The 18,920-nt window shown below is 44.1% G+C and overlaps 1 protein-coding gene across 1 annotated transcript in view; it reads right to left on the reverse strand.

Annotated features, from left to right (window-relative positions):
- The window catches only part of WDR64 (WD repeat domain 64), a 194,655-nt gene that overhangs the window by 58,137 nt on the left and 117,598 nt on the right, over positions 1-18,920 (reverse strand). The window contains exon 11 of the mRNA XM_019526719.1: positions 1,398-1,524. Coding sequence (XP_019382264.1) covers positions 1,398-1,524 — 127 coding nt within the window. The remainder of the gene's footprint in view (positions 1-1,397; positions 1,525-18,920) is intronic.

An 18,920-nucleotide genomic window follows, 5' to 3' on the forward strand; every position in this document is an offset into this window, starting at 1 on the left:
CCCCCCCGTAAGGATGTTTTGGGTCCCGCAAAACTCAGCTGAAGAAGATCAGTGGATAATAATCTGCCTGGCTGGGAGGCTTGGGACAGCTGGAAGTGATGAAAAGCTACTGAAGGTAGAGTTACAGACAGAGTTAAGAACTGAGAGGTGAATGCTGGAGAGAAGCTCAGACTTAAATCTGATCCTCTCATAAAAACTGTAAGGGACAGAGGGTTTTGGGTTGTGTTCTTCTGTTTTGTTGTGGACACGAGGTTGTTTTTGTGGAGAATAAAACTGGTCTGAGAAGCTGAGAAAAGAGCTATGCTTATCCAAGGCAGCAGGGTGCATGGCCCACTTATACCCTCGTGTAATTTGCCAGGGATCCTGGTAGCATCGAGATACTCAGCTAAAGCAACATCTTTTCAGGTTCTTTGCTTTTATTAAAAAACCCTCTCCTGTTCCTCAGAGCAAAACCAACAAGAATGCCAGTTTCACTGAACAGCTCAAAGGCTTGGGGCTCTTGCAGTTTGTAATAAATTGTCTGTATCTGTGTTTATGTCTATGTCTGATTTAGGCAGAAATCAAATTCTGAAAAAACAAAATCACTTTTCAGCCAACTCTAGTTATAACATTCTCTGAAGAATTTGGACACTGAGTTAAATATCCCTTCCCATGAGTTAAAGCAACCAATGTTTAAAGTCTAGACTTTGTAGCTTGCACTTCAAAATGGAGAGAGGAGCAAGGGACAGCTTAGGTGCCAGGGATGCCAGTAAAAACTCAGATTTCTTGAATCCCAAGCTTTGTCTTACCACAAGATGTTCTGTCTCCTTCACTATTTTATACCTCTTACATGTGCTGAGAATCCAGTAGTCCTAAACACAACCATATTTATTGAACTTGGCACTAGGCATGCTCACACACAAGGCCTTGTTACATCTTATGCTCTGAGCCACACAAATGTTGATGGTGCTATGTTGGAGTTTGGAGCAGTCACATCCTTAGTTTAGAAGCCTTCTCTGACTGTTTCCCACCTGCACAGCTGTGACTTGTCACTAGTGGCCTAGTGACTAGGGGCAGGACTAGGAGCTGCAGCTGTGATCTGCCACTAGAAGGCTGCTAAGCCAGGACAGGCTTCTATCCATGCTGTTCAGATGGCAGTGTGAGAGATCCTGGGATACTGGAGGACTTGAACCTGGGCAACACATCTGTGGGGAGTGGCCACACCTAAGTGGAACAGGAGCTAGGTAGTGCAGATCACAGATAAACCTGCCCTGGAGTGGTGCAACTTCGAGCCACATAATGACACTGAAAACCACTTGAAGGTGTTAATGTGCAGACAATCACTCTCTAGCTATTTGTTTAATAACATGGACAAAATGAAGAGTATGCAAACTAATCTACTAATTAGATAAATGTACCTGTAATCAGTTTGCCGTGGGTATTGTCAAATACCATGGCATAAATCTGCATTTCTCCAGGTCTTCCTTGAATATCATGGAAGACCTGAAGTAGTGAAAGGGTCTGTATATCCCACACTCTAAAAACCTGGAAAAAAGGAAGAAAAAAACCCATTCAGTGTCACTATTCCATTTCTAATCATTCATATTTTGTTTTATGGTCACCCTTAGAGGCTGCAAAAAAGTCAGGGTTCCGTTCTGCTAGGTAACTGCATAGTAAGAGAGACCTACCCTAGAGCATTTAAAATCCAACTAGATGAGAGTAGAAGTAGCTGAACATCCATTTTAAAGAAGGTAAACAAGGCAAAAGAGACGGTTTCTCAATGGTAAAATCTTGCAGCAGTCACAACTTAAACTCAGATTCCTTGAGTCCCAAGCTTCTATCTTAACCAAAAGATGCTCTGTTTCCTTCACAATTTTATACCTCTCACACACGTGCTGATAATCCAGTGGTCCTAAACACAAGCAGATTTATTGAACTTGGTGCTAGGCATGCACACACATACATACACAACTGTTCTTATTATTACCATGTTACATTGCCTTCAGTGATGAGATGACTGGTTCTGTGAAAGTGGGGAGAGCTGTGGCTGTGATATACCTTGGATTTAGCAAGGCTTTTGATACAGTCTCCACAACATTCTTGCAAGCAAGCAAAGGAAGGATGGGTTGGACAAATGGACTGTAAGTTGGATAGAGAACTAGCTAGATCATCAGGCTCACAGAAAAGTAATCAATGGCTTGATGTCTAGTTGGCAGCCAGTATCAAATGAAGTGCCTCAGGGGTTGGTGCTGGGGCCAATTCTGTTCAATATCTTCATCAGTGACCTGTAAGATGGGATGAAGTGCCCCCTCAGCAAGTTTCCAGATAATACCAAGCTGGGTGGCATGCACTAGATATGGTGGAGGGTAGGGCTAGGATTTAGAGTGACTAGACAAATTAGAGGATTGGGCCAAAAGAAATGTCCTGAAGTTCAATAAGGACATGTGCAAAGCCATGCACTTAGGATGGAACAATTCCATATACCAATACAGACTTGGGACTAACAGGCTAAGCAGCAGCTCTGCAGAAAAGAACCTGGGGATTACAGTGGACAATAAGCTGTGTATGTGTGCACAGTGTGCCCTTATTGCAAAGAAGGCTAACAGTATACTGGGCTACATTAGTAGAAGTGTTGCTAGCAATTGATGGAAGTGATACTTTGGCACTGGTGAGGCCACATCTGGAGTACAGTGTCCAGTTCTAGGTCCTCCACTCAGAAAGGATGTGGACAAACAGGAGAGAGCCCAGGAGAGGGCAACAAAAATGGCTGGAGGGTTGGGAACTTGACTTCTAAGGAGACACTGAGGGAACTGAGCTTGTTTAGTCTGGAGAAGAGAAGACTGAGGAGGGCTTTCAACTAACTGAAGGCTGATTCCAAGGAGGATGGAGCTAGACTGTTCTCAGTGATGGCAGATGACAGAACAAGGAGCAATGGTCTCAAGTTGCAGCAAGGGACACTTAGGTTAGATATTAGGAAAATCTCTCACCGGGAGGGTAATAAAGCCCTAGAACAGGCAACCTGGAGAGGTTGTAGAATTTCCAGGCTTTTAAGACCTGGGTAGACAAAGTCTGGGCTGGAATGATATAGTTGGGGATGATCCTGCTTTAAACAGAAGGTTGAACTAGATGACTTCCTGAGGTCCCTTCCAACCCTAACTTTCTATGATTCTATGTTACAATTACTAGAACCTTTTGGTTTTAGTGTAATGCATTAGTGTATTATTAAATAGGATAATTTAGATAAGGATGATCTTGCCTTGAGGAGGGAGATAGATTTGATGACCTTTTGCCCTCCTTTCAGCCTTACTCTTCCATGATTCTATGATTTTAAATAAATGGTGCCTTTTTATCCACCAAAAACTTGACCTGGGTGAAATTCCAAATGACCAGTCCCTAGGAAATCCCAACAGGTCAAAAGAGGCTGTATTACTATTCAGAATAAATGTTAGAATTTTACACATTTCTACAGAAGTAAAATTCTGAAAATTTTTGTCTTGAATTTGAATGATTTCAGCATGGAGCTGGTTATCCCTGTTCTTGTCCTTTTAGGAGCTCTGGTTATGTGAAGCCAGGGGTGAACAATTATTTGGGCCTGCAGGCCACATCGGGAGTTTTGCTGAGCTGTTGTGGGCCAGGTCAACAGCCCTTTCCCCTCTGCACCATGCAACAACTCACCAAAACTCTCTGTGGGATGGGAATGTGGGCAGGTGGGAAGCAGTGTTTGGGAGCAGGACAGGTAGATAAGACTGAGATTATGGCACTGGGTCATAGCACAGTGACATAGTGGGGCTGGGGCACAGCTGCAACCTGCTGCCCATATGCTCCTGTGATAAGTACCGTTTCTCTGGGCAGGGGCATGGAGATAGTGGATTGCAGCTCTGTTCTAGCTCTGGCCCCATGCTGTCACTCCCTAAGATACTACCCCCAACCCCGGATACAGCCCCATTACATCTGCCTGGCCACATGCTCTGCCTATGTCGCTCCTGGCTGGTCTCCAGGGAGCCCTCAGTATTGTGGGGTGGTATCAACATGGGGCTGGGGCAGAGTCATGATGCACTCCCAACACATCCTGGCCTTGGCCCCATGACCCAAGGGTCTCCATGGAGATTGGCCAGGAACTGCACAGGTAGGGCACTCAGTTGGGTGGACAGGAAGCCACATCTGGGGCCAGGACTGGGATCTTTGGGCAGTATCACAGCACGGGCCCAGGACTAGGGAAGAGTGCTATCCCTGCACTTCCCTGCCCATGCAACCCACACCTCTCATCCAGACATGTGGGCAGCAGATTGTGGCTCTGCCTTGGCCCCGCCCCTGACCATGTGCTGTCACTGACCCAAGATCCCAATCTTTCTGGCACTGAATGCCTGTCTTGCTCCTGGATACAGCTCCCCACTGGCCCATAGCCCCATCCCAACTGCCTGGGAAAGTGCCCTGCCCACGGGTCTTGCCCACTGATGGTGGGTGTAGGGCAGATAGACCAGGATGCCCAGGAAGTGGGGCTGGGTGTGGGTGGCACTGGCAACCAGCAGGAGCCGCTACTGCTGGAACTACCAGGAAATGGAGTCTGGCCACTGTTCTATGCCATCTCAGCCCTGCTGCATGCCTGGGGGCAGTAGGACCAGGCTCACACACTATGGCCCGGCTGTGCCTCTCTCCTGGGGTGGGTGGAACAGTGGGACCTGCCACGGGCCAGATAAAATCCTTCAGTAGGTCAGGTCCAGTCTATGGGTTGTGTTTTGCCCACCTATGTGCTGATCTATAGTTATGCTAAGCCATAATTAAGATGAGGCACCAAAAAAGGCCTGGGGAATAACAGGCTTCTTTGACCTCTAGATTACTCAATAAGAAATGTAACAAGTACAAATTCATTAATGAGCAGAGAAGCTGGTACAAGAAGGGATAAGTAGTAGGGCTGAGCGAAGCTTTGGTAGCTGATTAGATTTGGATGAGATTCGGCCTGATTCGCCAGCTGAATCTCTGAATCCAAACTGAATCAGGAGACCCATTAAAAGGTCTGAATAAAATTGGAAGCCTCTGAATTGATTTGGAGAGATTCAGAGAGATTCAGAGATTTGGAAGGCTTGCAGCAAATAGAAACTGAGAAGAGGGTGGGGGATGGGGTGATCTTCCATATATGGAAAAGGCTGAGAGGAGGGGAAAGATTGCTCTGATATTGACATCTGTAGCTGGCCAGTGATTATGACCTTTCTCTGAGTTCCCTTCCAATCACAGTGTTCTGGAGGAGAGGCATAGAAACAACATATAAAGCTGTGTTGGAAGTGATCCGTGGTTTTTGTGAGCTGTGTATCTCTTGGAGCAGCAGCATCTGAAAGTCTCTGGCTCGCTAGCTAGTCTCTTGCTAGCTGGTCTGTCTTCTTGTAAGTTGTATCCAATCCTATTGTACTTACCCTTGCCTACAATCCCTATTGTTATACCTATCCATTCCTCGTAACTTATTCTCCCCCCAAAATCCTCTTATTTGTTCTTGTTAGTCTGTCTTGATTCTTTCCCCCCACAAAAAGAAATCTGTGTTTTCCCTGACAGTGTGCAATCACTGTGCAGGAAAGCACAACATATATTAAACACACACACACATTTTGCAGCACACCAAATATTATGGAGTGTGCTGAAAAGGCAGGTGTCAGATCTTCTGGCACAGGAGGAAGAGGGGCAGAGGGAAAGCTGCAAGTTCCCTTTGCCCAAAACATAGACGCATCCTCTTTCCTGGCAGCAATGAGTCTTCTGCTGATAGTGGGAGCAAGGAGGTTGTAGCAGTGCCTGTACCTGCACCTGCACCACCACCACTAACTAGCAGCATTATGACATTTTCCACCCCAATTTCATTTCCCAGCATGAGCCTTCCAGTGCCAGAGGAGAAGCTGGATCTGGAAACAGAGGAGCTGAGGGTCATAGTGAAGGAAATTCTGGAGAAGGAGGGGGAATCTGAGTTTGTGCTCCACACCTCTCGAAGTTCCCCTAGAGGCAGGTCTCCTTCTCTGGAAGGCACTTCAGAGGAGGTTGTGGGGGCAAATGGCTCAGCTCCTCCTGTTGTTGTGCCTCTGCCTGGTGAGGAGGGGGATAAGGCAGGATCCCCACCCTCAACCCAGAAGCAGGTAGATAGTGTAGTGTGGGATCATTCTGAAGTGGCAGATGATCCCAAATATGCTTCCTGCCAGCATTGCTGAAAGCAAATCAATCATGGCAAGGAGGTGAAACACTTCACCACCACAGCGATGCTGCTGTATCTCAGGAGGCAGCACCCCCTTGCCCTTGTTCCTCTTCAACCTGGCACCAGTGGGAGTGTGCCAAAAAAGAAGTCCCCCTTTCACTCCAAAGCCCCCATCCCCAAGAAGCAGAGACAGGCCACCCTGAACCGGTGGGGGAAAGGCTGAGACAAAGGGGGGTGCATTCCCAAGGGGGGCGAGGTCACTCAGAACACTGGGGAGATGCTTGCTCTGGATGGCCAGCCCTTCTCCTTTGTTGAGCATAAAGGGTTAAGGGGTATCATGGCACTCGTGGCCCCATTGTAACAAGTGCCTACATGCACCACCTTTAGCAGGACGGTGGTGCCCTCCCTGTATGAGGCATGCAGGGAGTACTTGAGGGAAGAGCTCTGGAAGGCAGGTTCACAGGTAGCCTTGCACTTCACCTTAGACATCTGGAGCAGCTGGGGTGGAGATCAAGCCTATCACTCCCTCACAGGGCACTGGTGTGATCAGTCAGCACGTTGGTGGGCTCTCCTTCAAGCAGAGGTGATAGATGAGTTCCACACAGCAAGGGAGATCATGGTGGCCGTGAACTGCATGGTGCAGGGGTGGTTCATTGGGCAGGGGGAGCTCACCCTCAGGTTCATGGTCAGCAACAACAGGGCCAATATGGACAAGGCAGTCCATGATGCCAACTTTGTTGGCATCTGCTGTGTGGCACACAAGTTACACCTCATAGACAGGGATGCCTTGGAGGGGGATAGAGCTCCAAGTGATGGTGCCATCACTACCAGTCAGGTCATTTTGAAATGCAGGAAGGTAGTGGGCTACTTCCACTGGGCCATCAAGGGGTCAAGATGCTGCAGGACAAAGAGGCAGAACTGAGCATCCCTCAGCACAAAATCATGCAGGTTGTGGAGACTTGATGGAACTCCAGATACCTGATGCTGGAAAGGCTGGGGGAGCAACAGAAGGCCATCCATGAGATGGCCTTGGTTGGGAAGATTGGGATCAGTGGCCCCCTTAACAAAACAGAGTGGGATACCATCTCACAGATCTTGGCAGTCCTCAAGCCATTCCCTGAGGCCACCAAGAGTCTCAATACTGGCCTCCTTAGCCAGGTGATCCCTGTAGTGAAGGAGCTTGAGAATGAAATGGAGAAGTTCCAGGGGATCGATGTTCCTGGCTGGGGCAAGCTGCTTTTACCAGATGTGTAGGCACTGGTGAAGCAACTGAAGGAGGGCATCAAACAATGGCTAGATCCATTGTGGTCTAGTATGGTCCGCGTGCTGGTGGGCATGTGCACCTTGAGGGTGAATGGGAGCATCTGCAGCAGCAAAACCCTTGATCACTGGACAGAGGTGCTGGTGAACTGGTTTAGGGAGGCAAAAGAGCAGAGGAGGAGGGACGTGGAAGAGGGGGATTCACTTTCCCTTGCCAGCTCTCCAACCACAAGCCAATCTCCTGCATCACAGCCACTGCCAATGTGGGCCAAGGGCATGGCTTCAATGTTTGGGTCCAGAGGCACCAGACTACACCATCAGGTAGGTCGCGTGGAGGCTTTGGTGGTTGCCTACCATGCCAAGGACATGAAGCCACTGCACTGTGACCCCTTGGCCTATTGGGCAACCTGCGGCCAGGTATGGCAGGATATGACCACAGTTGCCTCGAAACACCTGCCCTGTCCAGCGACCAGTATTCCAAGCGAGAGCATTGCTGGTGATGTTGTGACACCCCACTGCACATCTTTGGATCCTGGTTTGGTGGAGCAACTGATGTTCCTGGAGGTGAATCTCCTGCTGCTGGGGTTCCCCAAGTGCCATGTGCAGATGGAGTGAGTGCTACCCTCCTCACTCAGCACCTATTTGCTTTTTTAATTTGCTTTCAGAACCTTGAAGTGCACTTTCACAGAAACCCCTGCACCACTCTGCCTGCAACCTGGCAGGCCTCGTGCCCGCATGAGGGGCTACCATCCCTGCTGTTTTCATCCGGCTCTGCCTTAACACATACCAATAATATGCGTTTTTCTTTCAAGGGTTTGAGGTGCACTTTCACAGAAATCCCTACACCTATCTCCTTGAAACTTATCAGGCTTTATTCCCTCCAATGGGGATACCATCCCTGCTATTTTAATCCAAATCTACCAAAAAATGACAAAGTTATAGATATTTTAGTGATTCTCCATTATAGTCTATGGCCGAATCTCTGAATCGGCGCCAAATCTCCATATCCGAATCGGCCAAATTGAATCAGAACTGATTCAAATCACCAAATTGAATCACTGTCCCTTTGAAGTGTCTGAAGCCAAATTCAAAGTGAATACTTGCTGGTTCACACAGGCCTAATGAGCAGGAGCAAAATAAAGTTCAGGAGGGCAGGTCCCAACATAAGAGAAGAACTGAAGATACCAGGTGCAAGAAGTTGGGGAAAAGACAGCTAAGTAGAAATGGATACCTGCACAGAAAAACAGACAAGTATTGGCATGGAAATTTGGGTATTTGGAGCACCCATTAGTTATTGCTTTGTAGCAATATAGGGGAGTGTAATTAATTAAACAAGATGAAACCTTGTTTTGGCAGCCTTACTAAGTTGGGGTGACTGCTAAACAGACCACCCAGGCCCGTGTGAGTGATAGTAAATCTCTCTGAGCTTTCACTCCCAAACACAAATGCTAGTCATCCTTTTTGTATTACACCTGGGCTCCAGAAGGCCACTTGCTAACACTGGTCTTCCAGAGCTGCCTGAACACCAAAAGCAATAGCAAGTAGGATTGGCGACCCAAGAGATAAGACTCCCTGACCTCAAAGATGACACCCACCTCCACCAAAGCATCTAGGTTTACTGTTGTGTGAGTGGGAGTCTGGACACTGAAGGCCTGGCTATACCATCTCCAGACTATACTATAAAGCAAGATATGCCTGCTCTGTACACACTACATGGCAAGATAGGTATAATGTAGTGACCATAGTGTAATGCTGGGTGTGTGCAAATAAGAGTGAGACTGAGCATGTATCATGCATGTGGTTAATGACATGCACTAAGTGCTACTGTAAGGTGGTGACACCTGTGTAGTGTGTGTAGTGTAGATGTTCTGGGTTAAGCTGTGGTGTCCCCTAATGAGGTTCAGAGACTGTTCAAATGTGCCATGAGAGTTCCTGCATAGGCCAGAGTTCTCAGAGTACAACAGGGAGACCGGCAGCTTTTGAGCAGTCCAAGGCAGCCTTTTACTCCGAGTGGAGAGTCTGGAAACATGAACAACTCCAGCTCCCAGATCAAGATGTCAAATTATTTTGTCTCCTTCCAAAGGCTACATTCCAGGGTCCTTCTCCCTCAGCCCCACCAAATCCTTGCCTTAATCCAGGTACTTTTACAGGAGCCTCCTCGTATTTTTCTAGTTCTACAGAGTCATAGCTGATTTTTACATGTTGCTTTTTAGGCTATTAATGGGCTACCAACTTTTCACTCTTAACTAGGTGGCCCACAATCAGCCACAGGTGGTGATGCCACATCTCTCAGGAAGTAGCCGGTCACCTTTGACATATGGTGAAAGAGAGAAACCCTTATTCAACCTGAAATTCTTTGTTGGATCTCCAGGATGGAGCTCAACATTTTTCTGAGGGGATCCAACAACAAAGATGTATCCAGTGAACAGATTAAGAACATATTTCCATTAAATTCATGTACACATACAACTCCAAAGAAGCCTATTCCAGAAACATGTACAAGTAACAAACTTTGGGTTGACACATTTTCCTAGTTATTATGAAACGGTAGTGCCATCAGCCTTAGAAAAGCCGTGCATATGTGTCAACCAGTAACAAGAAACGAAGAACCGAGACAAGAGAAGATCACAAAAGAATTAAAATACCACTTTCATAGAAGAACAAAGTTCATTTTCAAGTCACTTTTGCTTTTATGAATATTCTATTAGATGTCTCTGTGATTGCTGCCCTACAGATAACTAAAACAGATTAGCTAGAACAAGGAAAAAGTATTTTCTTTCTGCTCAGTGTAGGCAAATAATTTTATAAAGCTTTTAATTGTGTATGCTACAGGCTGAGCTTGCTAATAAAGTTGTGTCAAGAGGAAATTGCTTGCAGCCAGTATGACATCACAGGAGACTCTACAACTCAAGGTCACCATCCCTATGATGCTTTGACCTAGAAACTGCCATGTAGCCAAACAATGGATTACACTGTCATTAAAATCAATGTGATCTCTCAAGTAATTGCTTTTACTTCATCTTCTCTACTACCAAGAAAGAAAATCTGTCAGGAAAGACATTTAGGGTTCAAAAACCCCTCAAGAACATGACATCTGTCCATTTAATAAGAAAAACAAATAGCATGTAGTTCATCACTGAAGCCTCGGAAGGATTAAGCCCCTATTTAACCATCTTTAAATATGAAGACCTTTGAAAACTTAAGGCTGTCATAAGAAGTATTACCTTAACACATTTAGTATTAGATTCAATTTAAAGTATGCCTGGATTTTGTTATATATTATCTTTCCTCTGAGAACCTGATCACTTAACACTGAAAGCCTCTCCATGAAGCAGTACAGTAGATATTATTGCATTTTTAGTTGGGTAAATTTAAGTATAGGGGACTGAAACAATGTCTTGGAAGCTACACTGCGTTTCAGAGTCAGCGTCTAAAAAAAAACCTAAGTTGATCGTGTCATAACACCTGCTTCTTTTGAAAGTTTGTTCATTTGTTTGTTCTGTAGTGTTTGCATGGTACAACATGTCAGCAGAACCTTTGTGCCTTAAAAATGATGCAATCAGAAAGAAGTCACTTCACTTGTGATAAACTCAGCGTATGAAGAAATGCAGCACAATTGGCAGTCAGCATTTCTTCCAAAGCTATTTACACTTAATGAAAGCTTACTACTGAGTGCTGTAGTAAAGGCATAAGCAGAACATTAGGAAGAGCTTAAAAAGCTTCCTTTCTTCCTGTTCTCCTGGCAAGGTATTTAGTAGATTCCTTGGAACCTGACAGAGAACACCATGAGCGCTTCGGCTATTGCCTCAACTTTACAACCCCTGGGCTGTCAACCGTGTGCCTTAGCAACCATGCCACCCCAGGCCCCACTGAAAACTGAAAGAATTGAAGAACCTAAGTACCCAAAAGTAGACAGTTAAGGGATTACTGCAGGGACTTGATACTGATAATAAAGAGGAAAAGATAGAAAAAAAGTCCTTCAGCCTGTAACACTATATATACTTTAGTTAGGGCTGCCAGGCTCTGGAATGGGCTCCCAAGTGAGGTGGTGCTCTCTCCTACCTTGAGGGTCTTCAAGAGGAGGCTGGACAGATGTTTGGCTGGGGTGATATGACCCCGGCACCCATTCCTGCCTGGGGGAGGGGGTCGGACCTGATGATCTGTTTAGGTCCCTTCTGACCCTAAGCATTATGATACTATGATAAAATAAAAAATGGAGACAGTTTAACTATGACTGTAAACTCCTCATATTAAACCTCAAATGGGAAAAATGGGAAAATCCCAGTGAGTTGCAGTTTCCAATCTGTGTTGGACAGAAGGCCAGAATAGATGCTTCAGTGATCCCTTCTGGCCTTAAAATTCTATGGATTCTTTGGGTAAAGGAAAGACAACCCCAGATAGGATTTCCCAATGGATATAAATATTACTTTGCCTTGTAGATGATGAATGAGTCAGTCTTTAAGAATTTTCACTGGGCTTCTAAATGGGTTGGTAGAATGAAAGGTGGATTGCCAATAATTATACCAGGTTTCTCCAAGGGAGTTGAAGTGTAACCCCTAGGATTCCTTCCAACTCTGTGACGCTGAGATGTAATGATGAAAGTGATGTCAAGGAAGCTATTTGCCAGGTAAACAGCCATTGGTCTCTCTATGGATGAAAACCTATTTTGATTAGTGAAACAGAAAGGTCATTGAGAAGTACTTCTCAACCCTGAAGCAACTACAAAGGAGCAAGCAGAATGCTGATGCCTCTGCTCCATAGCCACAATCCAGCAAAGCCCTTAATGATATCCCAGAAGTACTTTACTAGATTGTAGCCTGGGAGTGCAAAGGGTAACTTTGTTATTCACTGCATTACACACATTAGAGGCTAGGCATGCTGGGCACTACATTGGCTGGTAAGCAAGGATTGCAATACAATGTTTTTTCTGGCTTGCAGCTCTTTGGAGCGACACGAGACAATATGTATGTGCTCTGCATCTCTTCTTAGTAACTTTACAAGCCCTAAGGCAGCCCATAGTACAGCAACTGGTTTTACATAGCACACATTTCACACAAGATCTTATTTCTCTTTTATGATCATGATTCAGCAATGGGAGTTAATGTGAATTGGATCCTTTTGCATCATTCTTTACTGTTTTCTGGAAATGCAGTGATTTATAAGATACATAAACAACTTAGACACAACAGAACAGCACTCATCAATCTCTTCCCTCCCTCCACCCTGACTTCCTTTCCATTTGGTTGCAGTGCCCTGGGGAGATTATGCAAACAACTGTTTCACATGAGTAACTTTTAATACAGTGTGCCACAAGCACTGCTGAGAGACTGAATGTCACTGCTATGTATCTACATATACACATACATGACTGTGAATGAATTCGTGCATGAAGAACAGCGACAACAAGGCAAAGAAAAGCATGTTTACTTTGAACCCCATGAGGCAGATAGTGGTAATTGCCTCAGGGATAGTTATTAATAGTAACTTTGCAGTTCTAGTTATTCATTGAAGAACTTGCCTTGACAAACTGACAAGCTTCGTTCTCCCCTGGAATCTCTTTATCTATGTATTCTTCATGGTAAAATGTCTTTATATTGCTCTGGCGGACAAGATTATTTGGGTAAATGTAATATCTTTCATTATAATTAAATAATAATAATTATAAAAGATATCACATTTGCCCAAAGAACCTCGTCTGCCTATGTCCTTAGACCAATGTGGCTATAACCAACACCCCCTTTATATTGCTCTGTAAGACTGCATAGGAAATGAAAGTGCCCGAGAGCAAAGCAGAAGGCAACTAAGATTCAACTCAGAAGCACTTGAAGATAGCTTACTTCTTCATTCCAGCTATGAAATGTATTTATTTTTTTTAAAATAGCTTAAATATTAGCGGGAAATATCATACAGGAAATTGAAGCAAAAAGACCTGCTGTGGATTCTCTGTGAGTCCTGACATCAGGGCTTGCTCCTCTGTGCAATGTGGAATGGTCTACCAACAGGCATTGCACTCTTCTGCCAGCAACAGTCTCACCAGAGCAGTGAGCAGCTCTCTCCTCTAATTTCAGACCCCTATGTTAGTAAACAGTACTGGCTTTGTTAGTTAGAGACCCATAAATGCCAGAAAAGCACCAAACAACCTCACTCCAATGAACTCTGTGTTCAAACAGCCACACATTACTGTATGTTGTCACGCAATGTGTTTTAAGTCATAGGCCATGGAATGGGGTGGGCCACCTGGGCCATGACCTGACCAACTTTTAGAATGTTAATTTAGCTAGCTATGCAGTTAAAAAAATAGCTATACAGTTTTAACTGGAATGACAATTGCACATTTGTGGGTTATATAAATTAATGTGCCTAAAATTGGTTGTGCCATGGCCCACCATGTTTCACAGCCTATGTTTTAAGTGAAAAAAAGTCTTCTTCATCTGCAACTCCAACCCTGTCCATATTGAATTAAAATCAATTAACTTCAGTTCACTGCATTACACAGTGCAGTAACAGACCCTGGCATTGAGGGACTACAGACAACGGAGTAACCTTGTTAAAATACTTTAAAATGCAATATCTTTCTTCCATACAATATGTTTAGATATGTTTTAAGAGGTTCCTGTTTTCATAACTGCACCGGTGTTAGTCTCAGTTAGTGTGGTTGTTAAGCCTTCCATTACACATTTGGAAGCTTCAGTGAAAAAAAAAACAACAACTTTTATTGCTGTAACAGACTGCTATCTTCCCTTCTGAAGGGAACCCTATATCCTTGAGAATACTCTTTCTCTCTGTGACTCATCTTATTTCTTCCATCTTTCCACCCTATGGCAAAACCATGTCATTGCCTGCGAAACTTTTAAAAGGCACAACTAGGGCCAAATACAAACTGCCTTGGTAGATGCATCAGTGGGATTTTAGTGGGAATTGGATATCGATATCCATGACCTAAGAAGGGCCTGATACCCACATCATAAGCATCCATTATGTGCCTATATCCAATATGTGCCTTAATTTAAGACTGAAAGGGTCCCTAGGCATCCATATGGAGGTAAACAAACCTGCTCAGAAGTGAACTGAAGTGCACATTACAGTGGCTAACCCCCATCTAAACCCTGGAAAGATCAGAATTGGCCCTGAGAGGTTACCAGGTTCTGCTTAAGTCCCTGGAGAGTGTCACATTATTAACTGGGCAATGAACATGGACAGCTTATACCCAGTGGTAGTGCTACCTACCTTTACCCAATAGCCTTGTGTTTAACCCAGGAAGCATGAGGACACTAACTCCAGGTAGTGCCTTAATTCCTAGACACAGAGGTAGGCTCCCTTTTTGCTTACTCATCTTCTGGCCCTATGATTTCTGTATTGTTATCTGCAATGTGATCCAGCTTCACCAGGCAGGGCAGAGAGTGATCTTAACTAGTCTAGTAGTTAGGGAACTCTCTTGGAAAGTGAGTAGTCTAGGTTCAAACCCCTTCAGGGTGAGTAGTGATTGGAATCCAGGTTTCCCATGTTCTGGATGTATATTCTAACCACAAGACTATTGGGCTAAAGGTTTGAAACACCATAGGTTTTGAACTAAATTCAGTACTGTTGCCTGCGAGTCATTGGTTTTCATCACATATCGTCAGAAATGGAGTATGTAACAGTGAAGGGGGATTCAGAATGCAGGGACCAGAGTTCAGGTTCATCTCTGCTACTCAGAGTTTCTCACTGGCTACATCCAAGAAGCTCCCTGCTCTCTGAATTGTGATTTGGAGGCACGTACTAGTCCCCATTATCTGTACAGAGCACCTAGATGCATAAACCTGATAAAACTTAGGCATTACAACATTTAGGTGTTATGTTAGATTAGGCATATAGTAAGACAATTTGAATGCTGCCACTAATACTCCCAAAAGGAAATGGTAGTTGAGTATTTAAAAAAACCTAACCTGCACACAGATAGTTTCCTCTTACATCATCACCCTCCCTTCTTCCTAAATTTCATTTTTCTTAAAGGAAGCCAGAGACACCTTTTCTTTCTAGTAAAAAGCCTACATTTTGCAAATCATACAGAAACCTGGAGAAAAACATCTTCTACTTTATTTACTTATTTAACTTAGTTGAAACAAAATGACAACATATTTTAAACTATACTGAAGTGGGCCAGGGTTCTTATGAAAAGTTTTGTGAAAACCTTATGAGACATTTGGAAGTTTTCAAATAGTTGGAATGGCCAATCCACAAAAACTATCTCATTTGGTAAGAGAATGGGCTATAATATCAAAATTCATGACTCAATAATGAAAAATTAACAGGGTAGCCACAGAAGAAGATTAGAGATTAGGGCACATCTACATGTGTGCTTTAATGTGCAGTAGACTATTTTACTGTGCGTTAAAGTTTCACATAAAAAACTGTGACATTATGCTAATGCACAGTAAAGTAGTCTACTGCACATTAACCATCACTAAAAAGCAGTTAAGGGGTAAGGGGAGGAAACTGGACGGTCGCCTTGCTGGGGTCACCTGACCCCTGTTGTTTTTCCTGCCTAGTGCAGGGGGGCTGGACCCGATGATCTTGCAAGGTCCCTTCCAGCCCCTAAAGATTTATGAATCTATATATATTATAGAGGTTGTCTACTATTAGGTGCAAAAAAAGGAGTGGCCATTCCACACTGGCCACACTACACATTTAAAAAAAAAGTGAAGGACAATGGAAGCTGCTTTTAAGCTGAAGCATTTATTCCCCTTGCTTGCAATGACTGCATGACTTAACTGTTTTAAAGTGTTATTGAGGGTTACTGAGGGTTACATTGTCAAAGTGATGTGAAGTTCACAAAGTAATGAGTTATGTGACAAACACGCATGAAATTTTCACCAAATGCCAGAGCACTCAAAGTACCAGCAAAGTCACTATGCATGCAACTGAAGTAAAGCTACAGTTCTGCTTACTGTGTTAAGCTATTTAATAGAGTCAGTTATCTCCAGGGAATGCAGTTGTGTGCCCTGCGATCCTTGAAGGTGATCCAGCAAGGTACTGGAAATCTATTTAGTGATTAGAAGACTTAGGAACAAATTGACAATGTGACTGATTACTCATGAGGCCAAGACAAGGAGGATGTAGCTCCAAGCACATTAAGGCAATGCTGTGTAGCAGCTGGTCACATACTTAGTACCTTACAAAAGAGGTAACTTGGTGATGTTCAAGATTACTACTAAATATCAGAAACAAATTCCAAACTAGTGCTTTTAATTGGTTCCATAGGAACTTATATGAATTGCTCCCATCCCATGATTATAAAAATATGCTGGAGAGAAATCAAGGAGGGACACAGGCAATGTGAACCTAATAGTATTGTAATGAACCTGTGGACCTGAGCTGGAAAGTCTCTACATGTTGTTAGTAGACGGTTCCAAAACTCCTAATTTATACATAAAGTAGCACATACAAATATTCGAGAGGGATTAGACTTAGCAGAAAGACCCATACACCATGGTAGGGCTAAAGCTGCTGGCTGGAGGCATCATGGGAGATGGCTAGATAGCAAAGCAGCCCAAAAGTTGGCATCAGGTTCTTCTCTTTAGTTGTCAGGGTTCACATATTAATGTGAATGGTTCATACCTCAGACTTAATGTTTGCAAACTCCAGTAGACAGTATTGCATTTACATTTTGAAGGCCTTCCCATTCCCCCTCTGCCTCCCACCCCCTTTCCCAAAGGAAATAATAAATCACACTGCCATAAGTCCTAGAAACTTATTTTTAAAGAAACTCAAAGTTTGGAACTCAATTCTGTAGCAGACAATTATGGAAACCACAAAGGTGCCAGTAATGTGGTAGATATAAACGTTTAAATACGGCATAGATGAGAAGTTAACCTCTTACTCACCAGGTGTCAGCTAAGGGATGAAGCACTCTCAAGGACCATAAGAAACACAACTCCATTTTCTAAAGCAGGGCTGTCCAGCTTCCAAGCATCTGGGGGCTGCATTCCCCAAAGGCTGCATTAGTAGGAGCTGCATATCCTATGGACCGCACCAGTAGGGGCCACTCATGCCCCCCCCATGCTACACTGTATGTCTGAGTAGTGACCCCCTGCTGTACTGTATGTCTACCACAGCACTGCATGCCTGCAACCTTCTCAGACCTCTCCAACTCTCGCTGCACTGTACACCACTGGCTCACCCTAATCTCTCTGTGCTGCCACAGTGCTCCATCCCCTGGAGCAGAGGCATGAAACAGCAGCCTGGAGACTCCAGCTGCTATTACAGCCCAAATAATGGGAAGGAATGGTGTCTGGGCAAGAAGGGCCTGGGGGCCTCAATTTAACCCTTCAGTGGACAACCCTGATCTCATGAGAATTCCTTTCTTTAAGGACTTAGCGACTCGGTGGGGAGGTGGAGCAGCAAACAGACAGAATAAAGTTCCTAAATGTCTAAGGGAAAAATAGAAGGCAGGGCAAGGTGGCACCTCATAGACTAACTCAGAAAGACATGAGTTTTCATAGGCTACAGGTTACTTTGTCATATGTTATGAATGGGCTTCCAGAGAGCAGGCATGCTAAATAAAAGGGAACAGACATTTAAATACAAAGGTTATGGAAAGGACAGGGCTCTGCTGAGACAGGTAAAGGTGGGCCAAATAAATAGATATAAATAAATAGTTATGAAAGCTATAAGACAAAGATTAACTTTGATCTTTCAAGCAGCATATGAAAAACATTTTGATAAATATGTGGCCACATAATTTCCATGAAAGGATGACTCTCTCAGACGTTCCAAATGTCTTCGTTCCAATGATCTTTGTTAAAAGTAATGATGTTGATATACAGTACATTTCAACAGGAGCCCTCGATTAGCGACAGTTTGTCATAAAATAAACACTGCTTACAGCTCAGCTGCCCTCATTTTTGGGGAGGATCCAGTAACTTCATTATGAGAATATTCTTAAAACAATGGCATCTGATTTCAAAATGGGTTAGGGTAAATGTCAGCACTAATCCGTGTAGGCAGGAATGTGCTGGTTCTATTCAGTTTTCAGGAGACCACGGGTATGTATGATATGCCTATGTGGCATGCACCATGACATCACAAAGCAAGCTTGGCATTGAAGATGATTAGACAGAGTTGACCAGACATCAATAACATTAAGGTTTGAGAGAAATATGCTAAATCCAGGAAACACATATATTAATACTCATAAAGTGTCCTAGTTCCCCTTCACCCCACCAAAGCTCTTGAAGTAGGAAAGTAGTGTTTGACACTAAATGCACAGAATGGACTCTGCTTACTTAGTTTTTAAATAGGTTTTACCAACCTGTTTGGTTTTGTGCACATCAGAGGGGTTGTGTGGGTTAGGTTGTGAAGAATATACACTGCCCTGCCTGCAGATATGCAAAAGATTGCTTCTCTTCTCCCTTTATAACATCACACGTTTCATGCAGCTTCAGGTTGCCAGACAAATTTGAGTCCTGTACTAAAGAAGTTTAAGGACAGTGCAAGGCAGCACTGACAGTGGCCCTCAAAGGAACCATACAGC

This window comes from Gavialis gangeticus, unplaced genomic scaffold (assembly GCF_001723915.1).
Source record: "Gavialis gangeticus isolate Ggan-Ray unplaced genomic scaffold, GavGan_comp1, whole genome shotgun sequence".
Lineage (NCBI taxonomy): Eukaryota > Metazoa > Chordata > Crocodylia > Gavialidae > Gavialis > Gavialis gangeticus.